This window comes from Cryptomeria japonica, chromosome 3 (genome assembly GCF_030272615.1).
Source record: "Cryptomeria japonica chromosome 3, Sugi_1.0, whole genome shotgun sequence".
In the NCBI taxonomy this organism is placed as follows: Eukaryota; Viridiplantae; Streptophyta; class Pinopsida; order Cupressales; family Cupressaceae; genus Cryptomeria; species Cryptomeria japonica.
The window spans coordinates 960,969,686-960,996,743 of NC_081407.1; the positions used below are offsets into that span (position 1 = coordinate 960,969,686).

The window sequence follows — 27,058 nt, forward strand, 5'->3', positions numbered from 1 at the left end:
GATCTCTAAATGCTGTCTTCTATCTTATGTCTTTTGTCTTCTCAAATTATTCGCAAACTTCTATTTATACCATTCGCAAATAATAATAACTTGATCAAGTCAGCCCAAAGACCAACTAGTTCATGAAACATGTAAACAATAACAAGTCCGCTCAAATCATTAAGAACAACTTCCAATGCACAAAACATCATGTGGTCCTCTGGGAACATCAGACAAGGCACAAGAAACATAACCCAACGATCCGCAAGTCACAGAAACCAACTGCAACCCGATCCAACTTCGCTCAACACTTTGCAAGACTAACCGGTAAGAACATATCAGCCAGGCCAATACCGGAATCGGTAACTCATCGGGATTAAATCCAAATGCCATGAAACTTGAACATGACAAAGACCATGAACACAAGGGAATAATTCCAAAACCACAATGCTAAACACTCAAACAAGGAGAAATGCCATGATCTCAAGCAATTCCACTGTTAACTGTCTCAACCGGTAAGGACTACACCGGTGCTCCTGCATCAGACTCTTGGGGTTAATTGAAAAGTGAGTCCCATCTCTTGATCTGGTTCGGTGATCTGTTAGTAGGTACTTGCAACTACCTCAGGGGTTTGGCAATCTGATTACAACTTTCAATTGCCTCTCCACGATGATCTACCGGTCCACTTTGCAACCTGCCTCAATTGACAATATGTTCAAGTCTCCACCCACTAACTGCCTCAAGCTCAAGCTCTAGGATTGATAGTCTACCTGAAAGCCATGCTCTGCGTCACGTTTGGTGATCTGAACAAGTCCACAAGTTGCCTCAACTTTCTTTCCAACCAACCAGGTCTTCCTCCAACAACAGGTTCACAAACTAGCTCTGATACCATTTGATGCAGTCAAGGTAGGGAGATCCAGTGAAGGACATCCCATCCTTACAGCCTAACACAAACACCATGCAAGATATACCAGTAACCGACAACACAACACTAGATAAAGTAGAAAGAACAACCGGTAACATCACATAATACACAACCGGTAAATAGTATGAACAGTTCTTATAATAGTTTGAAGAATTACACACACCACATGTTGGATCGCAGTCTAGGATACAAACAACACTTACAACATAATTATATGATCCGCAAGTCATCTACACATCAGATCGACCTCTAGAAATAGCTGACCGGTTCTACCCTAATCCGGACCTCAACCCTTCTAGCTTCAATCCACCGGACCAGGATCTCACTGGTTCTACATCTTTGCTCGATCTCTAAACTCTATCTTCTATCTTATGTCTTCTCAAATTATTTGCAAACTTCTATTTATACCATCCGCAAATAATAATAACTTGATCAAGTCGGCCCAAAGACAAACTGGTTCATGAAACGTGTAAACAATAACAAGTCGGCTCAAATCATTAAGAACAACTTCCAATACACAAAACATCATGCGGTCCTCCGGGAACATCAAACAAGGCACAAGAAACATAACTCAATGATCCGCAAGTCACGAAAACCAACCGCAACCCAATCCAACTTTGCTCAACACTCTATAAGACTAACCGGTAAGAACATATCAACCGAGTCAATACCAGAATCAATAACTCATTGGGATTAAATCCAAATGCCATGAAACTCGAACACGACAAAGACCATGAACACAAGGGCATAAATCCAAAATCACAATGCTAAACAATCAAACAAGGAGAAATGCCACGATCTCAAGCAATTCCACTGCTAACTGCCTCAACCAACAAGGACAACACCGATGCTCCTGCATCATCCATTTCCCATCCATATCCACCTACTCAATTCATCTGTCACCTATCCAAACAATATCTCCCTCCATTCATCCACCCTTTTACCAAACCTTGGTTCTCCCTTGTCATTGGTTCTAATCCATTTATCCTATATCCACAATCAATCCTATCTATCCAATCATTAATCCCATCTCCAATCCAATCCTACTCAATCATTCATACCCCTTTTTTCATCCTAATAATCATTTATCCTTCTTCCATCCTATCCAATCCATCAAATTGAGCTTACACTGACTTGTGCCTAATCCAAACACCCATCCATACTGTGCTAATCAAATCCAAGTGGCAATCCTCTCATCTACAGACCTTGCACATCCAACTTGCCTTTTGCCAATCATCAACCTGTATCCAAGTCCATCACTTGCCCAGAAAGATGCATCCTTCCCTAGTCCGACAATTTATCCAAATCCATGTCCTACTCTTGGCAAGAGATGTCAGTTGGTCATGTGCATGTTGTTTGCATGCTTTTTGATTTTTATCTTGTGTCCCAAGACTATACTTGCTCATGGCTGCCTTGATCATCCTATATCTTGGTATGTCTCGACTTGGGTATAATGGGGCATCATTTTTGCAGTATGACGTGTTTGAAGGTCTTTCTTGTATGAACCTACAACCTTTTATCAGTGTTTCTCAATGCTTAAATGGTTGTGTGCAAGAGATTCCTATTTGTCTGAGCATCAGTCCATGCCTTAGATCTTCATATCATCCTGGTTCTTATAATCAGTGGTGTAGACTATCCATGACAACATCAAAACTAGGTTTGCTCTCTATATTTTCTCAACAAGAAATCCCATCCATTTATCATTTCTTTATCTCATTTCATTTACAAGACTCCAATCCATCCTCTTTCCCTCTTCATTACTCTCATTCTTTTATCACCTTGTCTTCTCATCCATTTCGAGAGCTCACCCATGTTCTTCGAACCCGCATGTCCTCTCGAGGGGGCATACAATTACTTCCTCATCATTCTTCCTCCTCATCATTCTTCCTCATCTTATGACTGGGGCATCATGCTACTAGTCCTTATCCTTTTCTTCCACTATGTTTTATTCTTCTTTGATATAACATCACTCCATGACGCTATATCAAAGAGGGGCAAAATGTAGACACCTAAAATTAATATTTAATTAATTTAAGTCTGTTAACATAATTAATTGATTTAATTGTGTTATCCTTATTCTTCTTAGTGTTAATTTAATCTAATTTAATTAGTCCTGTCACTATTGTCCAATAATTAATCTATCAAATTATTTTCCTATTCTTCTAAAGTCCCTCCAATAATTATTTCCTCTAAACCCACTCAGTTAATTAATTTTAATTAATTAACCTAACTAAAGTGATTCCTACAAATTACACTTTTTTCCTAATCCCCACTCAGCCTAATTAATTCTTCTAGAATCTCTCGTAATCCCACTTATCATTATTCTCCAATTTAAAATTCCCCCACTCATGTCACATCAATCTTGAACCTCTCAAAGAAATTCAAATTTCTTTGAATCTCTCTATGCATCCTCACTTTGAAATTCAAAATTCTCCCCCCTCCCCCCCCCCACTTTTTCAAGGAATTTTATAATGCTTTTTATTTCTCCAATGCATCCATGATCCATGTCCACTATCTTGAATCAATCTTAGCCTTTGATAAGCAAATTAATTTTGGCCCCCATTGGCCCCATCCAATCTATCAATCAGAGCATCTCTCCTTCTCAAAAGGAGGGTCTTCCATTCTTCTATCATCATGTTGCTAGTTTCTCTTCTCATCTCCCTCTATCACATTTTCATCATTTTCTCACAGTCCTCTATCAAATCCTTATTATCCATATCCATCTATCCTTCATCCTTAGTCCATCTATCTTGTTGAGCATTTAAGAGCAATCCACATCTACAACTAGCAAAGAGCAAAACAAGTGGAGCATCAAAGGGGCACCTTCACTTCATCAAGCTCAATTCGAGGAACAAGTGAAGATTGGTAAAGGTATAATGGTATTGGTTAAGTTCATTTTAACATTTTATGCATATTTCCATTCAAACTAGTCATTTACCCTCATCACCATTTTTCCCTTGGTTCATTATTATCATTTGATCATATCATTAAAAATCATCAAAGGAATTAAACATCAAGAAATCAATTTGAATTGAATCAACATTAGATGAAACTCAAGCAGTTACAATCTACTGCTTGAACAAATCGTTTCAAATTTTGAAGTTTGCATTTGATTTGAAGTAGGATTTTATTTTGAAATTTCTTTTATTGCTCCAAAGTTCTCATTTATATCATAAACCTCAATAAGTAGATATCACACCATAAATTTCAACAACAAGGAGATATTAGTAGAAGTTCGTATTTTTATATTTCATGCTATGTGGGGTCATGTGATGGATTTTCAGGTTGTCATGTTAGATTTGTCATTTAGCTCTATTTAGATTTTAGCATTTATAGATCCTTATGCTAAGGAGGAGGATATCATAGTACAAGTGACCTTGCTAATAACAAACGATTGAGTTGTTGTAAATGAGTATTTTAACTTGGTCTCTCTATCCTCTTTTGACTCTAAAAACAAAATAAAAAATTCCTCCATCAAGTTCTAAAAATTGACTTTCCAAAATCAGTAAAAATATTTTCTTATATGTTTTTAAAAATGATTTTTCTTTCAATATAAACATACCTAATAAATGTGATTGTACCTCTCATATTGCTTTTTTAATCAAGGAAAATAGATCTTTAAAACAATACTTTTTCCTTCAATCTCTCTCCTCACCTTGGAGAAAATCTAAAAAAATTCCCTTCTAAGGCTTCCTTAAAAAAACCATTTCCCTCTGAAATTGAAAAAATTGTCCACATACAACAAAATATAATTAGTCCCCTTAGAAATTACGTACCCAATTACATTCACAGTCATTACGTATTAATCTCACGTATACTTAATTAGCCCCACGTGCGCCGCTCCCTTGGCAGTCTGTTCAAAAAGAAAAGAACAAGTTGCGACTGCTCAGCTCTTATCTTTCGCCATGGTTTTGTAAAACAAATAATTGACAATTAACCAAAGGATAAAGAGCAGGAAATATTGGATGGGCAAATGATTTAATCCGCCAAGATAACTGAAGCATGTTCAAAGCCGGCAGGTCGCCTTCGGGGAGGATCGGTAAAAGATAAAAGAAAAGCTTTAAAAAGCCCTCATTGGTAGGAAGATCGATGGTTTTTAAAAACTGATTAGTGCTTAAAATGGTTGAAACAATTGGGTACCGACACAGGCTCTGATACAGATCTAGAAATCTCTGCTTGTATGATATGAAGAAAGTATCATGTTTCCAATTGGCAGATTGCAGCACCATTGTTATGTCCTGAACAATTTCTGGATTCCTTCCTATTGCAGGCTTCTTCAATATGCAATCATGCCAGATCTGAAAGTGAAATGCTATCTTTATGGTGTTGTGTTGAAGTATTGTTTTGAACTGCAGCCAAGGAGCATGATAGGGTTGAGGTTCTTGCATTGGTGAAAGGCAAGAAAGGAGTCGCTATACAATGCAGGTCCACATATCGCCTAGTATGAGAAGCATTACCATTTCCACCAGCAATGGCTTCCTTGACTTTATGAAGGCGAAGGGAGCAGCTCGTCATTTGTCTTTTAGGACCCTCCTCCACACCATGCTTGTGCTCGCATTTTTGTTGCCTTTTATCTTCATTTTGACGGCCCTCGTTACACTGGAAGGGGTCAACAAGTGTTCCTCCTTCAGTGGTAAGACTGATCAATACCCAATTAGAAAAAATGCTTGATTTCATTGCACCCACATAAAAATTTCTCTCTATTTGAAGGTTAAGACTGATTAATGCCCAATACGTGAAACATGTTTGATTTCATTGCACACACATAAATTTCTCTTTGAAGGCTAGGCGGACTGATACCCACTAAGAAAATCACTTTGATTTCGTTTTAATCACGTAGAAACGCTTTCATTTACTTGCACCCACTTATAATTTCTCTGCATTCAGATGCTAAAATCTGGGGATTCAGACATGACAGAGCCCTTTTCCGATGTCTGTGGAGACGTTTTCATCTTATTTCCTTCTAGCACTTAGTGTGCTTTTACTCTTTATTATGAAGCACAATGAATTTCCCTGATTGAGCTGCCTAGTGTCATAAAAGCCCTGTTCCTATGGCATATATTGTGGGTGTCAGTGAGATCACAAAGTGTAACGGCTTTGCTAGCAGATGCCTTGTACAGTCCACTCTGTCATAATTCCAGAATAGGTAAATATGGATCACTTAAATCGAGTCCAGTTTCTTCCAGATATTAATTAAACAAAGCAACAGGTAACCAAGACCGGCACTTGTATGGTCCAGAGATGAGTCAGCCCCAGACTTTACTTGTTGCTCGTTCTAGACTTGGTGAAAATAACTCTAGATCGTTGGTGCGCCAAGTTGTAAGAGACCCTGTAATATAACATCAGGTAGGAGATCAGTTATACAGCGTCCATCTCACCAGCACCGAACAAATAGCAGTATGAACCCAATTGCCCAATTCTTCCCAAATTCAAGAGGGGCTAGTTGACATAGATTTCGGTTTTCAGGCATTGCATCATGTCCAAATTTATCTTAGGATTTGGGTTAGTTTTTTGCTAATTTCTTGTTCCTATTCTCCTTTGATTGTCTCGTTGTATTGGAAATGTGTTTGGCATTCCCAATGTGGACCTTTTCAGATATTTACTTCTTTAAGGTGCCATTGGCATATCTTGGGCACTTGTGTGTTAATCAGAGTAAAACTGGGACAGATATGACTTGGATTTTAAACTGCACGTTAGAAGGAAAAACTTTCCTTACTGCTAAATTTGGATAGTAACACAATGGCTTGCCTTTGTTTCTGTGTCAGATTGTCTTAGCAGGAGATTAGGACCAAGCCTTTTGCGGAGGGCAGATCCTTCGTCAGTAAGTTCCAAACAGATTGTACCATCTTCTCAAAATTAAAGTACCTGATAATATGCAGCTTTGCTTTGCAATGTACAGCTGTATGTGTAGTTTGTTTAGGTGGAGGATTCATCTTTTTTCGCTAAAAACTGAAGATGTAGGGTGTGATGCATGGTGCAGAGAATGGCACAAGATATATATGAAGTCCTCCTGCAAGCAAGCAATGAAGAACTTCCTGAAGGATTAACAGTTCCCGAATCATTCAATGAACTTATCACTGATATGAAAATGAATCAGTATGATGCCAAGATGTTTGCCTTCAAGACAAAAGCCTTGGTATGTGTTTATGCTTTTGGTCTTGTTAATCCTTTAATATTTTTTGTTCTCAGAAGCTTTACATAATTATTTTTTTAAGAAAAGTAGACTATGTTGACCATGCCAGAAGTAAGAAGTCAAGTAAGATCAGATAAGACTGAATAAAACTGTATTCGGTGTCTAATAGTATATTGTCCTTACCCTACATTAATTATAGAAAAAGATCGAAAATACTTTTTCTAGTTTTATCAAAGAGCGTTCTGTTCTGACCTGGGAGCTTTTGGGATTATGTTTCTGGGCTCTTATCAATTCTATACTCTTGAAAGGCAAAAAATACAATAGTATTACAATTTATCACTCAAGTATTCTGGCTAAAGCTCTTTCAGTATCACACTAGCTGCAATCTCTATCACACTAGTTGCAATCTCTATTGTCAGGAACAGAAACTAAGCAATTTAATAAAAAAAGAAAAGAAAAGTGAACAAAATTATATATATACCAAAGACAGCCCACTTAAGTGATCTGAAATTTTGAAACCTTGATGCTAAAATATTTTTGCAGAGTTTTTATGCAGAAAAGTAATTTTCTCAAACTACATGTAATTTCAGTTGACATCCTTAACTCTCTTATCAGTCATGTTTGACTGGCGACTCTATCTTTTGCCTTATGTTCCCTTCTGAAATAACCTGTCATGAAAAACTAAGAGAATTGGATTGATCATATACGAATGTTAGAAGTCGTCTATAACTATAGCACGGAAAAGGTAGTGAACCGGAGTCAATACAACTCAATTACAATAAGTAAGATGATAAGATTTGTTCAAAATTTTGATTGTTCTGCAGAAGCTTATAAGACAGGGAGCATAGAAGAGGGGCTGAGAGTGGGAATTGCAGCTGGGCCATGTCATCCTGTACCTTCTTCAATATCAAGATGAATCTGGCGATGCCATGATGGTAATTGTTGTGGTGATGTTTTTTGTCCATGCACAATTCCTCTTTGGCCTCATTGATCATGTTAGTGTGATCTTTAAGGCCAATTTTTTTTTTCAGGCTTGTCGGTGGATGCTGTACTGACAATGAGCCCCTTTTTGTAAACCAAAACTGGGTTGAAGGAGCCATCCGTGGTCCCCATCCTGCATCAAGGCTTACAGAGAACATACCTGGGTTTCTATGAAGATGGTGATCTGTTCCTATTCAGATTTGACAAGACTAAAACTGAATGTATTTAACAATTGATAAACACACATTTATTGGGTACTAGCATTTTAAAAATATTAGATAAAAATTTGAGAGCTATACATGAGCATTAGAGAGAGATTAGCTGACCTGGTCAAAAGTTGTTTGAGGATATACGAAATGCCTCTATTTACCTCTAAGAAAGACTTATTGGCTAAAGCTTAAAAATAAACCATGGGCCAATTAAAGGAGTTTGACTGCTTATGATGTCAGCAACAGTACTGATGGTAGCAGCATTCTCCTTTGATAACATAAGCATGCTGCTTACATGATGAAATGCTAGATAGTTGGAAACAAAGCATAACTGTGATAAATTCTATAGGAAGATAATTGGTAGTGCAAATGCCTAGTTCTTTGTCATTCTTGGTTGAGATGCTTTGAATTATGAAGCCATTCCTCTGTCATGTCCATGTATTGTGGCCTCCAAGGGCAGGCATTGGTGATGTGCATGCCCGGGAGTTGACTCTTTAAGTATGGAAGCTGAATCTAAAGTGATTCTACTATTTTGGTAAAAATTGCCCTGTAATATACCTTCACAAGCCTAATTTGGGATTTATTGAAGAATATTAATTGCAATTTGAAGCTAATCTACCATTAAATTTGAAGTTTTGAAGGTAGCTGACTATAGTTTTATCAGATTTTTTAGCAATTCTTACTGGAGACGACACTCTTGCAAACATAGGTATAATGGATGTCACACGATACGCTTCGTAAGAGATTTGGTTGGAATTTGAATTTTCTTCTGTCTTTCTTTCTAGAGGTTACCCTAGTGTGGACTCCATCGTCAACCAGTTTCTGATATGTAGTGCTTTCTTTATTTGGATTTCTGATTTCTGATTACCCTCTGTCAAATATTGAGATGAGAGAATATTTGTGAGTTTTGAGTTTTTAACATGTTGTTGTACCCTAAAATCTATTGGCATAATCATAATTATCATGATTAAAGAGTTTGGCAGGTATATGGGGTGGAAAGGTTTGCAAGTTGCCATGTTCCCATATTTGGAAATTAAAATGGTTGAGAAAAACAATTTGTACATATACAGTCTAAAAAATTATAATGATCCAGACTCTAAATAATGTTGTTTTGGGTGATAAATCTCATGCAACTCACAAAGACCCTTTGTTAATTTAAGAATCTTAATTGTAAAATCCAAGTAAATATACCCTTTATGCAACCAAATGGCTGCAAGTTAAGCGTTCTAGGAACTCCCTTTTATAATCCCTGACCTCACTTCTACTTCCCAGCATTCACTTTCTATGTGCGTATAGTATGAACTTCAAGGACATTCATTTTAAGTTTAGTTCAACTTAGGAGATAAAAGGATACCTTTATTCAAAATATTTAAGTGAATCCAAATATTTTCCATTTATTTAATGGTGTGTAATTGTCTCAGAAACCAAGCTGGTTTGACAGTCGCATACATAACAGATGTTGTCAGAAAACTAGTTTATGGAGATTGAGAAAAGGGATTTCTGATAGAATTCCCATGGGCATGCTGTTGACGTGTATTTTATACACCATCATACACAGAATAAAATACCAATAGGCATCTTATCCTCTCTTGAGAAAATAGTCTCTAACTGCTGAAGATTCGCATAAAGGATCAGTTAGGAAGACTCCAAGGTTCTGTTAGTAGGGTCTCTACGTGTGGACAAGCTTCTAGCGGTATGATGTGATTTGCTGTTTCCTTCAAGGGGTCTTACGCATTCCGAAAGTTCAAGATTTTACTAAACTAAGAAACTATTCAAAAATAACAAAAGAGTAGGGTTTGAAAGAGGTCTAGTCTAATCTAACCCTAAGAATGACTTCGTGTAGACAAGACTTGGCAAGATTCAACCAACTTCAATTTTGCCATAAGATAACAACTCAATTGAAATTGATGCGATCTTCTAAGGTAACAAAATGATATTCAATGCATCAAAGATCAAAGGCACTACCACGAAGGTACATATCCAAGATACAATAATGATTGAAGATTAAGGGACTCAAAGTATTCTCCAGTCGACCACGCAAGGCGTTCCTACAATCAGCAAGAAGCTAGTGGTTTGGATTACGAATCCTACCAAAGATCAAGTCTCACACAATGTCCTTCAAATTAACACTCTACTTTGATTGAGCATGATTCAAGTAGATTAAACAACCATGAAGATAACCAAGAAAGTTGCAACAAAACACCATAACTTCAATATTTTATTGATTTCCAAGTCATCATGTACAACAATTGCTTGAATTCCTCTCTTCAAAACTCAATCTTGCTACAAAATAAAATTGCTTCTAACTTCTAATCTCTCTAATCTCTCTTCTCTATTACATCAACTATTGACTATTAACTATTAACTATTACCAAATGAAATGAAAAATGGGGGTATAAATAGCATCCCCAATTACAATGAAAGGTCCAGATCGAAAGTAGATCAACGGTCAAGATCATGACACCTAAACCCTAATTAGGGTTTGTTACAAATGGCCTCCTTTTTACTGAACAATATTAAATACATAGCCAAATATTAAATTTGGCACAAAAATCTAGGAGACATAAACCAATGACAAATAAGATGCCATGTCATCTATAACAACTTTTCATCTAGAATCTTATTCCCTTTCCAATGTTCTTTTTTGGCATATGCAATGAATCTTGTCACGATTCCTTCGATTTCTGCAATTGGAATCTCGGGAAGATTCTTCATACTCTCTTCCAAGTGGATGACCTGATCGAATGCATCTAGAAGAGCTGCGTCCCAAGTAGATTCAAGTTCCTTTGTTCTTTCAATTAGGAGCATGGTGGCAAACATTTGATCATATTGCTCATCTGTAACATTTGCGTCCTTGCAAAAGATGACCTTGATTCTATCCTCTAATTCCTGCATATCCACATCTGTCTCGACCTCGATCCTTCTGCCAAGAATGGTACGAAGTACCTCAAATACTCTGTCCTGGATCGGATTGATCACCTCCTCAACTTGGCCACATCTAACACTGATGTCCTCGAAGAAAACACTCTTCATATGGAGTAAGGTTGACCACTGAAACAAACTGTGAGATTCTCCATCCAAGATCTTCTCTTGCGCTAAAACTTTCCTTGATGTGTGTCTAATTACCTTCAAGACAGGAATGATAACATCCTTGGTATGGGCGAATGCAGCTACTGTTATCATCAAATTGTGGATTATCTCAAGAACTTGGATAGCTTGATGAATAATCTTCATCATCCTTGTTACAAATTCTATGGCCACTGTATGAGATCTATCCATCCAATTACTTGTACGTTGGACCATGTTCCTGAATCTTTCTGCCTCACTGATTGATTGAAGTGGAAGTGCTTGCACTGGTGATCTAGCTGGATCCTGACGTCCCAAAGGTTCATTGATGTGACTGAAATATGTCCTCCATGCATCAACCTCTCTCTCAAGCTTTCTGTTCTTCTCCATTTCTTCTCTAAGCTTGTCTTTCAATGCCTCAAATGAATCGGTGGCATCATCTAAAGTCTGCTCTGCTGTAGATGGTCCTAGCTCAAATGTCTGTATATCATATTCCTCTGCTAGGATCTCACCCTCATATTTGTCTATTGCCGGTGTAGCTATCTGCAATTTCCTGGATCCAGTCTCATCTCGAATCATCTTGGACATCTTGGTAGCCTTTCTCTTTTCTGTTACTTCGTGTGAACGTCCAACAAGGCTCTCTAAATTAATTGCATTGTCCTCGTCTTCTACTACAATCACCTTGGTTAATCTTTCCTTCAACCAATCTGGGATAATCGATCTTGTTTCTTGAACTTGAATCTCCTTATGTACTATTTCTTCTTGTCTGGGAGGAGATGATATTTCATTGTCTTCTTTATCTTCATCTAACTCATAGTCTTGGAGAGATCCATTTGGTGACCCTTGCTGTGCCTGTCCTTCCTCGTGCCTATCGTTCTGTACCATCGATTCCATGGATTCTTCCACTTGAATTGTTCTCTTCTCAGGTCTAGAAGAAGTACCGGATGATCGATCTCTGTTAGCCTCTTGTTTCTTCTTGGAAGATTCCCTCTTTCCAGGTCTCTCTTTCCTCTTCGAACCTCTTGGATGGATATTGCCCTCACTGGCACATCGAAGGTTACCTTCACCTGAATTTCTAGGATTAAGATTGCCTTCACTCACACTAGCTCCACCTTCGGCTGGTTTCTCTTCCAAAGTGAAAGTCATAGCTATGCCTTGTTCTCTCAACTTCTGATGTTGTATGTCAACCCATCTGCGAGTACAAGACAAAACTGGAGCCATCAAAGTATCTAGATCCACGACCTCAGGCTCATTCCAATCCAACCTTATTGTTTTGCTTTCTCGATCATAGGAAGACTGGATATGTCTGCCACTGTCCTGAGCTTGGTCGGCCACTCTATAAATCCTGCATTTCCTGATGAAATCCAAAGGCAATCTAGAATGCATTTTCCGTTTCACTTCAAGATCATCTAAGAGATTCATCATAAAATCTTCTATTTGGTACTCATGCCTAAACCTTCTACCGACTGTCTCCTCTAAATGTCCATGTGGATCAAAGCTTTCTCTCAAAGCAAAAGATGAAAAAGAATACAAGGCTAACTCCTTCTCTGCGTCATCCTTGGCTAAAGCATTAGGACATACCTCAACTGAGTTACCCAAAATGATAGGTACTGGAACTCCATTCTGATGTCTGTGTCTCAATGCCTTCACATATGCTGCCAACTGTCTTGTTACTTCAAGTAACACAATTCTGTCTGTCGGATATCTCGGCAACATGTATGGAGGTAAAGGACATCCATGCACTCTAATATAAGTGAACTTGGGAAACTGAATGAACCAAGCACCGTACCTCCTTATGAATTCTTGTGTATCCTGAGATAACCTGTTGTGAATTCCACCTTGCAACGTCCTGGTGATGTTCATCGTGAAAGTATCATTAACCAACTTATAGTTGCTCCCTGGCGGATGATGCAAGTAGGCATAGGAATCACAAGCTCTGACCTCGCCGGGTCCTCTTCCAATCACTCCTCTGTGAGGTAGTCCTGCGTACTCAACACTCCTAATCAAGGCGTAGATGACATATGAACTCATGTGGAAGGACTTAGTAGCCTTGAGTCTCCTCAACTGTACGTCCAAGCAATGGCTAATCATCCTAGCCCAATGTATCGTACCCTTCCCTTGAACAATCACCTGGATGAAGTAAAACATCCACTTCTCAAAATAGAAGGCATGAGGGGCCCCTGTAACTCGGTTGAGCATGGTAATTAAATCTCTGTACTCCTCCTGGAAATCAATCCTGTGCGGTGTGTTCGGGACCTTGCTCAGATGGGGACGGCTCTTAAGTAGCCAGTTCTTATTGATAATGCTTAGACAAGCATCTGGATCATCTTCGTACATTGATCTGGCTCCTTCTATGCTCTTGTATATCATGTCCCTGTGCTCTGGAAGATGGAAAGCTTCACTTATAGCTTCCTTTGAAAGGTACGCCAAAGTGTTTCCCTCTTTGGACACGATCGTTCTGGACTGTGGATCATAGTGACGAGCACACTCGATCATCAACTCGTGGCACTGAACAGCTGGAGGAAAGCCGGCCGCCTTAATGATGCCACTCTCGATTATTCTCCGGGCGACAGGTTATGGCTTGCCAATGTAAGGGACCTCTCGAAACTTCTTCGTGCTGAAGTTGCCTAAGTTTGTATCTCCAATGTTGCTCCACTTGGACACGATCTTAGTCTCCACTTCTTTGGTCTTTTGATCTTCTTTCATGAGAGCTGAACGACTGGTGGATGCTCCCGCCTTTGGGGTTGCCATACCTACACAACATTTCATAATGAGAAGCTAGATATTGCAATAAATAACACAGATTAGAGAGAAGATTTTTTAGGAAACATCATGATAAGTCTTTGAGTTATCATTTCCTAAAATAAAACGATTGACCTAGGAATTCAAAATTCAAAATTTCAAAATTTAGACTATGACGATTAACGAATAAAACAATAAAACCAAATCGCCATACCTCAAATCGAGAACTAACTCTAGAATGCAAAATAAAAAGGATTCGCCTAGGCAAAATTGACGTTATGTGGCCTCAACGTAATCTCCTCAAGCCAACGTTCTTCTTATCAAGTTCGCCACCCTTCCAGTTTTTTTGACGTGTTCTTCAATGCCTTTGACAATTCGCTTCAAATGGAAACTTGGACTCGCACCACTTTGGATAGTAGTTCGCACCACCTAGCTTTGTAAACTCCAAATCGCACTTTCAAACACAATTTCGCACTTCCCTTTTGATCGCATATGAGATGAAAAAATGATAATGTGAAAATAATGATTTTCACCTCTCCCTTTATAGCGCTGACCTCACCATTCACCCCAAGGCCGATTTTTGTGAAATAAAGCAATTTAAATGATTTTTAAATAAATAATAAAGGCCGAAGCGCTCTTTTTGATTTTTTATTATTTAATTAATAATTAATTAAATGCCTTTGTTTTTAAATTATCAAATTCGATTTTTTAAAGGCAAAATAATTAATAAATGTTAAGCGCAATATTTAAATGCTAATTTAATAGGATTTTCAAACTTATCGATCTTAGCATTTAAAATAAATTAAAAAAAATGTTTGCTTGAGCGCCAAATTTTTTGAAGATGGAAAATACTAACCTTATCGCCCTGGTCCCTGACTGAGGGACAGGAGCGATCCATCACTTTTGTCTTGATTCTTGCAATTTTTACGTCCAAGGTCTCCATCCCCACGTTGGATTTACCATTTTCGCTAGGTCCTTCGAACTAGATCGACTTGCATGTGTGCATGAGTGCCTTTGGATGTATTATCGCCCTGGTCCCTTGGAGAGGGACAGGAGCGATCCAAATATTTTCACTTGAAATTCTCCATTTTTGATATCAACTCCTCCTTCATCACCTTTTAGAAGACGTTTCAAACCTTGTACAACTTTATTTTAACGTGATCTTTAAAGGATAACATGTGTTTTGGCAAATATCGCCCCGGTCCCTTGGAGAGGGACAGGAGCGATCCTCATAATTTCTCCTTGACCTGACATCTTTAATCTCTAATCTTCATTGTAGGGCGAATAATAACATTGTTTGTTCATTCCATGCTTGTTCCACTTGATTTTTACAAGGCATTTAGACTTTAGAAAGATTATCGCCCTTGTCCCTTGGAGAGGGACAGGAGCGATCTGGAAGCTCTAGCCAAAATGTGTGATCTTTCAACCTTGATTCTTCGTTCATTGCCTCTTGAAGGACGTCCTTGATCTCACGTGCACTTTGCCTTGACATGCATTTAAAGGATCACGAGTGTTTTAATGAAATCGCCTTGGTCCTTGTCCAAAGGACAGGAGCGATATGAGTTCCTTGCACAAATTGGTAACACTTTGACGTTCAAAACTCTTGCATATCATCTTCAAAAGACACCTTATACCTTGTGTGATCCCGAAAAACCCTGACTTGGCATGAACTTGAAGGAAAATGAAGAATCCCAAGCAAATCGCCCTGGTCCCTTGGAGAGGGACAGGAGCGATATAGCTTCTGTGTTCAATTTGAGGATCTTTTAACGTTTGAAGTCTTTGTATATCACCTTCTAATCATGCCTTGGACCTCATACGACCTTGCAAAACCTTGACCTTACGTGATTTTTGAGGGATTTGGCCAATATAATAAACATCGCTCTGGTCCCTTCCTGAGGGACAGGAGCGAACTTCAAGTCTTTGGGTTCATGCTCGCGTTCTCCAACTTGCAATTGTCCTCATTGGGTAAAACGTGATCCCTTGATCTTCCTTAATCACTTGATGCTTGTTAATCTTTCGAAATCTATGCCTTTATGCAAATTTCGCTCTGGTCCCTTCCTGAGGGACAGGAGCGAATTAGGTGTCTTGATGCAAATTCTTTAACTTGGCGACCTTTGTAACTTTGTGCTTGATGGAGATGTCTTAAAATGTCCTCACCACCTTGTTCTTCGCCTTGGAGTGTCCTGAACTTGGAGGAACGGTAATATAACCATTATATCGCCCTGGTCCCTTGGAGAGGGACAGGAGCGATCTTGCTCTTGTAGGCTCCACATCACATTGCTAACCTCTAAAATTATCTTCAACGGATTCGTAAGATTCCATTCCATTCATCCATGCCTTGGGTTTGATTGTAACTTAGCAAGAAATTTGTCTTAGACAAAAATCGCTCTGGTCCCTTGGAGAGGGACAAGAGCGAACTTAGGCATTTAGGTCTTTTGTTGACATTTGGTAATCTTCAATTTATCTTCAATGAGTTCATTTCACCCTGTTTCTTGCCTTCAAACTTATAACTTGCTTGATTTTCGTCCAGAACATGCCCTATGAAGAATATCGCTCTGGTCCCTGGGAGAGGGACGGGAGCTACAATGTACTTCGCCTTGGTCCCTTCCTGAGGGACAGGAGCGATTTTGGCATTCTGGACCACTCTCCTTCATGTCGACACTTCAAGTTATATTCATTTGATAAAACATATCTCCTTGGACATCTTCAAATTGTTAAGTCGTCAAAATCCTGCAAGGACAAAGCAATATTTGATTTGTAGCTCCGGTCCTTCACTGAGGGACAGGAGCGATTTTGCTTCCTGGAGGCACTTCCGTGTTCGTGAAATTCTTCAATTTATATTCAACGGAAAGATCACGCCATTCTTTATCACTTGCAATTCGAAATTCATCTTGACTCTGCAGGGACGGTAAGATATTTGAAAACGAGCTCCGGTCCTTCACTGAGGGACAGGAGCGATTTTGCTCCTACAGGCCAAAATATCATGATTTTGCACATTTAATCTCTTCGCAAGGCGAAAACAAATCATTCCCCATGCCCGGGATCAAAATCAAAAAACTCAAAATTTGGTCAAAAATTACTCAATTGGACAAAAATCACATTTCATCATCAACACTTAGACAAATTTAAGCTCTGCACTCAAAATTCCAATTGAAAATAGACCATTTTGGCGAAATCATTGCATTCAAAATTTGCATTCTTACAAAAGAAGCTCAAAAGCTCTCAAAACTGACTGGATTCTGGCCTAAAAAGACGGTAATTAAAACCCCAAGGCTTGACCCTAAATCCAGACAATTGACTGACTAACAAAACCCTAAAAGCGAAGCGAAAAGCGAGCGAAAAACGAGCAAAAAGAGGGGGTCCCTATTTGCAATGGGGCGATGTGTGAAATGGTCACAACACATGCTTTGACTGTCAGTAGGCTTAACAGATTATACTAGTGAATTTAGGTCCAGATCTGACCAATCCTAGTGTCTATGGTTATGATTATAAATTTTTGTTTGTCGTTATAAACTTGGGGACTTCATAACAATAGGTATATTCTTAGGCCACCCCTTTAAACTTGGTTCAAATCTAGACCATCCTGGTAACTGTAGTTATAATTAAGAAAGTGTTGGTTGCCATAAGTAACTCAGAAAGCAATATAACAACGGGCATATTCCTGGGTCACCACTCTCTCATATGAAAGTAATAAGCTTGCTCATGGATGTACTTTTTAAGTTTTTGGTCCTGTTAATCCCTATGTAAAATGTTTTATAATTTTATCAATGATAGAACATGGTACAGCACATTTTAAAGAAAATTGGTAGGCAGAAAAAGACACAGCTCAAGAGATGAGACAGGTTAGAACTGCATAGAAGGCATGTGGCCAATAACCAGAATAGTAACTAAAAATCCATGATCAAGAATACAAAGCAATGATGTCTTCTTGAAAAATGCAAAAACAATCCCTGTCCATGAAGACTAAATGAACAAAAACAACTTTACTCAGGTAGTTGATTGAACAGGAGAATGAGGATTATTCTCCTTATATTATATTTATCCCACATGTCCTGAGACCTGTCACCTCATGGGCTGTTACCTTCCAATCTAATTCAAGAATATATTGAGTAAAATTGATTCTTATCTGTTTGGATTATTGAGAGATCTATTCTTGAAAAATGCAAAAACAATCCCATGTTCATGAAGACCAAATGAACAAAAACAACTTTCCTCAGGTAGTTGATTGAGCAGGGGAATGAGGATCATTGTCCTTAGTATATTTATCCCACATGTCCATGAGATCTGTCATCTCATGGACCATTACCTTCTAACCTAATTCAAGAGTATATTGAGTAAAATTGATTCTTATCTGTTTGGATTATTGAGAGATCTAAATCTAATCCAAATTGCTATCTTCCCTTAGCTTAGAAAGTATATTGTGTTTCAATTGTGTTGGTAACCAATCGGAGGTGCTTCACATCTTGTGTCTGATAGAAAGTGAAGCTCAATGTTGTAGGCACAGTTTGCAACATTTGCTTTCTGCATTTCCCTTTTTCAAGTTACATGACTAGATGATATACTGTTGATACTTAATGCATTTATATTGATCCCATTTTTCCATAAAAGCATTCCTGCCAAACTTGCACAAGTGTTATGGTATTGGGACTATGTTGGAGGCAGGAATAAAAGCCGACACCTTCACGAGCACAGACTACATATTCAAGTATAAATAATTTGAAAGGAGAGGCTTAGACATGTTCAACTGTCAACATAAATGTATCCATAGTAATATTACCAATTACAACTCTGCAAGACAATAATTGGATAGAAACTGGCCAATATTTGTATTTGCATTTGATTTGGGCAATTATTTTAACCTAGATTTTTGTGGCAACAAGACCAGAGAATTCATGAATGACAGAAAACTAAGCATTGAAAAATAACATAATGCAAGAAAAAAATCTGCAATGAGCTACAAATCTTTTAATTACAAGGATTCAAATGAATACAATATGCAGTCTGGCTTATGATATAACTTAGTTAAACTCAGTTTTTCCTCCTGTAATATACAATGCTAGTTTACAATCCCTTCATCCATATGAATGATTGATTATCCAAACAACGTACCTGTCATGCTCTGATCTGATATGTGGTGAACAGCAAACCAATTGTTGAAATTGTCTTACAGTATGTAAGACTCACAATTTCAAAATCGTAAAAATCTGCATCATTACAACTGGTCAAAGGAATGGAATAATATTATATGGTTTGCTCATCTTCTCCTTATAACAGCGATCTCCACGCTTGGTAATCAATTATTTGTTAAGTATAAGAAACCTCGTTAAGGGAAGATTGAATTTTTGAAACGGTTGTGGTTAAGCAGCGGTTATACTAGGAAGAGACACCACCCTTCAAGAAGGGATATCCGCCCAAAAAGACACAACCTCCCAGCGATAGAAAGGGATATAAGAATAAGAGGACGTGGATTGTAGAAGACCATCGAACAACAGCAGAAGCACTCATTGGCAGCAGACCAATCTGAATAACTAACATATCTCTTCCTTGTGGTATGTAGAGATAATTGTTTAAGTATATATAGATGTGTATTAAATTTGTAACAATTATATGTGGATAAATGGATAAATCTGATAAATGCATGAATTATTATTACAATAGATATATATATCCAAGCATCTATGCATCTATGCATTTAATAGTATATGATACTCTACTTGCAATAATTGATCATGATAAGGTAAGGAAGGGAGTGCAAGGAGGGGGAGGGGTTATGGATCCCTCACTAGGTACGCCACCCAATGAGAATGGTTAAGGACCACATGAGGCCAAGGGGGACAGAGTTTCCGCTCTTGGGCCTAGGGTTGAGGGTCATTTTAAGGGCACCCTATTGCAGTCTCCCCTATGAACTCTATATTGATCAATTGTTGAAGTGAACTAGAGGGGATCCTCAATCATAAGAGGACAGAAGGATGGCATGATAGAGGGGAACAGCATACAGACCTAGCTAGGTACGCCACCTCATGAGAATGGGTAAGGACCACATGAGGCAAAGGGGGACAGAGTTTCTGCTCTTGAGCCTAGGGTAGGGGATATTTTAGGGCACCTTATCATATCTTCTTATCTCAAATCCCTGAATAGTTGAATCCCACAAATTAGTTTAGATTTGCTATATGTTCTCTTTAACTCTATAAATAGAATACATCTCACAAAATAATATCTTCAATGTTATCTAACTTGATTGCAGGTTTCCAAACAGTCTTATCTATCTTATTCTTGGGTGAGAACTATATCTCTAACCATATTACATTCAACGTCTCATTTGGACTTGTGAATTTAGGGCAAAATAAAAGTATAAGGTAATCCCGAAAGGGGACATTACAGTACCTAATCGACCATCCTGGAGAAGTGCTTGTCCTTACTCTCTACCATGACAACTAATAATGCAGACATGGTGCTAAAGAGAACTTATCATGTTTTTTGACAGTTCCAAAAACCTTGGAAGATATCCCATCAGACCCATCTAAATTGTAGTCTCTATTTGTCCAAATCCAGCTTCATGGTCAAAATAACAATTTTGTTTGCCTAAGACTGACCTGACCCTGTTGGCTCCAATGAGCCCAATTGCGCCCTGTCAATGCCATTGTTTCTGTCAATATGCTTCCTTCTGTCTAATTTCTGAACAAAAAGATTGGACAAAATTTCCACCGAGCAAATAAAAAAAATTGGCCTTTCCATCTGCGTAGGTTCTTCTGTTAGACAAGGCTGGGCACCTTCCATTCATCCAGATTACAATATGGATGATCCTTGACATTCTTGGCTTTCCTATGCATTTATTTAAGACAAGTTTTTGACTTGAAGTCTAACGTAATTGTGGGCATTTAAAACTATTTCAAAGAATTATGAAAATGATATCAAGAATCAAGACATTTGAAAACATTTCATCATGAAGCCATTGATATCAAGTATGATATAAGCCACATCGAAGAAATTTTAATAGCTTCAAAAGATCAAAGCTGGTTAACGGAACCAGCATACACGTACAGAGATATACATATTTTGGAAACTGAGATACACATATAGCATCTAAATGAACTGGACTGGCCACTGATATGGTATAACTGGATTGGCTAGATAACCTTGTTAATCCTACTACTGAAGAGACATACTTCCACAGTAAATAAAATTGTGCTATGATGTTTCTGGCATAAAATTGTGTTGAATTTTTTTTAATCAACTTTTCGGATCACACTTCATGCTTCATCATCAGGATATAAGCTAATAATATGAGAGATTGCAGAACTAGGTCTTTAAAAGGAGAGGCAAACTCGCACATGGAAAACAAGACCTAGGGAGGAGCGTATAGACACAAACTTCCAAGGAACAATTTTTTTTGAAAAGAAATGAATGAAGATTGATAAGTTTGGGGACTTGTAAATGCTAACTATAATTAAGATATAAAATTGTGTAATAAGAAAATTCTTTGTAATTGTTATTATAATGCATCAGTAGAGAATGGTAAGTTAAGAGATAATGATGATTATAAAAATATTTTAGCAAAGTATATAAAAAGAAAATAAATTATTAAGAATAAATAAAAAAATACCTTTGCCTACATTGAAAACAAGTTATACAAATATTTATGGAAATAATAAACAATTACAATTAATGCAACTGATAGAAATATTGAAAATAAACGAAAAATAATATAGGAACAATTAGGACGGAAAGCACAAGAGCCAAAGAACGGCTACATAAAAATTTAAAATTGTAAAGTGTAACGGATCACAAGATGAAGATGATAGAAGAATGGAAGAACGATACAAGAAACAAGTTTTGCAAAAAATAATGTAGGTTGGTATTTTATTGGTACAAAGTCTAAGATATGTGGATTTGAAAAATACTAAAAAATAGCATTCTAATAAAACTATATTATACTGTAAGAATATGTAAAGAAATAAAAAGATTGAAAAATGAACAATATATTATGCTTGAAATCCCATAAGGGGACTGATGTCATCTTTATCTTATTTTATTAGCATGTTATTTGTGATTGTTTCTTAATTTATTTATGTTCTTTGTTGCTGCACTTATCTCTGGTCTGAATGATGACAGCAATTGTCAAAACGCTTATTAATCATTCTATGGCGTGCAAAGCGATAAATTAAAGGTGTGCACTGGTATTTGTTATGCATGTAGCTTTCCAATGGTTCACTTGATCTTTGACAGACTTAACTCTGTTGAATTCTTGGACAAAACAATTATGTAGATCAGTTTATGCCGTGATCCTAAACTAATTTTTTGACTGAAGTTTGAATCATAACATCTAGCATCAAAATAATGAATAATGGGGACACTATTCTTATTTATTATATTGTATTGTCTTGCTGGTTTCTTTTATTTATCCGAGTCCTAATATTGACAAGAAACTCAAAATGGCAGTGCAAACTATACTTATTAGCAGAATACAATATATTAGATTTTAATGTGGAATTCTTTGTTTGACATCATTTTAATATGGCATTTTGGAAAGACAATTACCTATAGACATTGAACTTGGGAAATTCCAAAGCAAACATCTGTCTAGCATTCACTCTATGGTACTTGTGCTTTTTCATATGCTTACATGTTACTGTTGTTCACAGGCAATCCAGTTGTACATCATGCTTTAAAAGTTTACATTCCTGTTGAAGTTTTTCACAGTTAAATTTTACTTGCAAAGATACTTTATCTATATGTGGCATTGTATATTCCTTTAAATGGTTCTATGGTTGACAATGGCCAAGTTGCTAAATGGAGTTTGCACTTTTCAGGTTGAGCACTTGGAGAAACAAACTCGTTCATCAAAACTACAAGAATATGTGTATAGGCATTTCGCATCAAGTGGCATTCCAAAAGGGATGCATTGCCTCTCTCTTCAGTTAGCGGATGAGTATTCCTCTAACGCCCATGCTCGTAGACAGTTGCCACCTCCTGAATTAGTCCCTCACCTTACAGATAACTCGTACCATCACTTTGTTCTGGCCACTGATAATGTCCTTGCAGCTTCGGTGGTAGTTGGCTCAGCTATAAGAGCTTCTTTGAAGCCAGAAAAGATTGTCTTTCATGTCATAACAGATAAAAAGACATATGCTGCAATGCATTCATGGTTTGCTTTACATCCTCTTCCACCTGCAATTGTTGAGGTTAAAGGAGTACATCAATTCGACTGGTTGACAAAAGATAATGTGCCTGTCTTAGAAGCCCTGGAGAGTCACATGGAAATCCGAAGGTATTACCATGGAGACCATGTTATTGGGACAAACTTGAATGAATCTCCAAGAATTGTAGCTTCAAAACTCCAAGCTCGAAGTCCCAAATACATATCAATAATGAACCACTTGCGCATATATCTTCCAGAGGTAAACACTATCTTGAAAATTGATTAGAATATGCAAAAGGGATTTCTTTTTTTCCTAACTATGAGATGACTAGACTTCAGAGTTTTTTACCAGAAGCATTATGTATGGTAGAGGATGATATAGAATGTAACATTTCCATCAACTTATCTTTTAACAGCTTTTCCCAAACCTTCACAAAGTGGTTTTTCTGGATGATGATGTTGTTGTTCAACATGATTTGTCTCCCCTGTGGGATATTGGTCTTAAAGGAAAGGTCAATGGAGCAGTTGAAACATGCAGAGGCGATGATCACTGGGTCATGTCCAAGCACTTCAGAACTTATTTCAATTTCTCTCATCCCCTTATAGCGAATAATTTTGATCCAGAGCAATGTGCGTGGGCATATGGGATGAACATCTTTGATTTACAAGCATGGAGAAAGACAAACATCAGAGAAACGTATCACTATTGGCTTAAACAGGCAAGTCACCTTAACTGTCTTTACACAATTCGCAATTTTTCAAATTAAACTTTTTGTTTTATTTTATTTTCATCATAATTAACATCTGAAGTTGCACATTGAGCACTTGCTAAGGATGCGCATGGCATTTGTGCAGAACATAAACTCCAATCTGACTCTCTGGCGGTTGGGAACTCTTCCACCTGCATTGATTGCATTTAACGGCCATGTTCAGCCTATTGATCCTTCTTGGCATATGTTAGGATTGGGATACCAATCTGAATCAAATCCCATAAATATTCGTAATGCTGCTGTGATCCACTATAATGGGCAGGCAAAACCGTGGTTGGATATTGCCTTCCCTGAGCTAAGACCGTTTTGGACAAAACATATAAATTACTCTAATGAGTTTTTAAAAAAATGTCATATCATGGAGTCCTAATTTTCAACATTTGGCAGTTCATTTCCATTCCAATCCCAACCCATTCATTCTTTTGCACTGTAAGCAAGCGGGTTCTAGGCAAAATTCCAGCTAAGTTTGCCTGCATTTTTGCCTGACAGGCAGATGGCACTAAGGCTCAGTATTACATGAGCCTTTTTTGTTGTCATTGCCGCTATTGTTCTTTCTACTGTCCCAAAAATGGGAATATGTGATCCTAATGGTTCAAATCTGCTATTTGTGATAAGATAGGATCCTCTTGAAACAATTGCCATGCAATTCCATTCAAGATTCTATTCATTTATAAAAAGGCAACACGCTTAAGTGAAATATTTGAGGAAGGTTGCGAGAGCTATCTTCTCAACAAAAACGAATTCCTTTGTAGTTGTCAAATGCTTAATCATTGGTAAGATTAATTTGTATGTGTCAACATACATATACATAGCAAACAAATGTAACTTGGGAAAACAGTTCTCCTACAATGTTTACACGAATAATTTTATCTTGTTAAAATGGAGATAAAAGGAATGCAATGATAGCTTCTTAGCCATACATATATCAAATTTCTGTACTCTGATATTCAGGTATTCATAGAAGTTGTCAGCTTGCACCTGCATATCAGAAAGACTAAAGGTTGGGATTCTGCCAGGCATGAGCCTTTTAAGGCAAGGGAATGCTACAATCAAAGGTCAAGACTGCTTACAGGATCTGAATTGCCACAATGATCTTGTATATATTAGAACAGAACATAATGGATATGAAATCTAAATGGTATAAATAAAACCAAAATTCAAGAGTCAGTGCGAAGACGTGGAACAAATCAACAGCTTTACTCAAGGAAAGGTACAAAGATTTAACTCTTGAGATGCTCGAGAGGGAAAATGTTTCTTCCTTCCATAGTTGTTAGCCCTAGCATCAAACCTGCTGAATGTGTATTATTATGCTTCATGCATACGAGAACACACACACACTCTCTCTCCAGTACATACACGCCATATTATTGAATCTTGGGTTCAGAGGTTAGGATTGTGCATCAGTACATATATCTGCAATTCCTGCTGACTAGATACATATATGGAGAATATGACATGGGCTTGACGATATGCATTAATCTTATCATATTTTCCACCATGAGTCTCATGTTTCAGAATTTGAAAAGATTCTGAAATTTATAAGTTTCTGATATTGATCAGAATTTGAATCAAAAGCACGATAGTTCCATAATCCATGTAATAAATTGTACTGCTAGAGAAAACTGTTAAAACTTTTTTAACAGTCAACAATCACACTCCATAATTGCTCGTATTCACTCCATTACTGATCAAAATTTGAGAGCCAAGTACCTATTACCTTTTTATCATTAACATTTTGACATGACAAAACACTTTTCCGTATGATATATGTGGATTCCAAGTACGATAGAAGTGATTATTTCCAAACCCAAATTACTGATCGCTTTAAATCATAAAATTTCACTTGATCTTGGCGTGAAAGACGTTATCTGGAGGTGTGACCTTAAAGGGATTAGATGAAGTGCCTATTCTAAAAGACCTGTTGGGTGCGATTAGATACCCTGATATCTAGGATAGTTGTGCCAGGTGAAGGACCGAAACAAGCATATTTTGATCCGCAGAACCCCATCATATTTAGGTTTTTTCTCAGACGGTGCTGTGATTTGTTAACTGGCCAGGGACTTGACATATATGTCATTTATGTGAAAGCTCTAGTTTTGGGAATTTGTTTTTTTTCTATATTTTATTTTTATTTAATTAAAAATATATTAAAATTAGGGAGGTCACCATCGTGAACCATTTTGGTATACAAACAAAACAACTTACCAGTCATAAGTTACTGTATATATTAATATGTATAAATTCTAATTTTATAAAATTATTATAAAAGTCAAAGATAAATATGGTAAAAAATTTCATTTATGGTAAGTGGGTGATAAGGCATGGTATGTGAAATTTGTCACTATATAATTAATAATTGTTGGAAAATAATTTAAAGGGTTTTTTTGAGAGCCACCTCATGAAATAAAGGTCAATGCGTTTGACTTAGAAGCTGGGTGATTGGATATTGATAACAATATCATAATTTGACATGTGGAAATTATCCCTTATAATAATTTTAAATTCAATTTTTTTTTGATAGGTAATAGGCAATGTCATTGTATTAATAACTGAAAAATTTCAGCAGTTTTAATGGAGGCCTTGCACATTGTTCACTAGAGGCCCACCCATAAACAAACCCATACAAACGACCCTTTGCTCTATTGTTTATAAAAACAGGGCTGCATACAAAATGCCCTTCCAATTACAAACCCAAACATTAGCACAAAAATGCCCCCGATTACTTTCCCTTCTACCTACTGAATTAGCCTTACAGTCCCTTACTATTGTTTTATATATCATTGTAGCATGGATATCTAGCAAAAACCATGCTCTATATTACTACCGTATATCATTGATAGGATAACCATAAATCTAAGCCCTTTCAAGCTTACCTTCGACGCTTCACCTTGTGTTCTTGAAGGCTTCAATCAATGAAGACACAATCACCATGTGGGGGAAGATGAGCATCAACAGGAGCATCGGCAAAGGGCCTTGCCTCATCCTTTGCTTGAAAGAAAATGGACCTTCTCTCGGTGGTGTCCTTTATTGGCTTGCCCCTGCCCCTATTCTCCTTAATCACCACTGGCGGAAGAACTTGAAACCTCTCTAGCTTCGCATTCGAGTCAATTCCTG

General features: G+C 37.4%; 1 protein-coding gene across 1 annotated transcript; it reads left to right on the forward strand.

Annotated features, from left to right (window-relative positions):
* The first annotated feature begins 4,783 nt into the window (after positions 1 to 4,783).
* LOC131035552 (probable galacturonosyltransferase 13) lies at positions 4,784 to 24,749 on the forward strand. Its single transcript, XM_057967266.2, has 6 exons — positions 4,784 to 5,537; positions 6,670 to 6,725; positions 6,885 to 7,040; positions 22,846 to 23,433; positions 23,591 to 23,893; positions 24,030 to 24,749. The coding sequence occupies exons 1-6, from the start codon at positions 5,324 to 5,326 to the stop codon at positions 24,312 to 24,314; spliced, it is 1,602 nt and encodes a 533-aa protein (XP_057823249.2). The 5' UTR covers positions 4,784 to 5,323; the 3' UTR covers positions 24,315 to 24,749.
* The last annotated feature ends 2,309 nt before the right edge of the window (positions 24,750 to 27,058 follow it).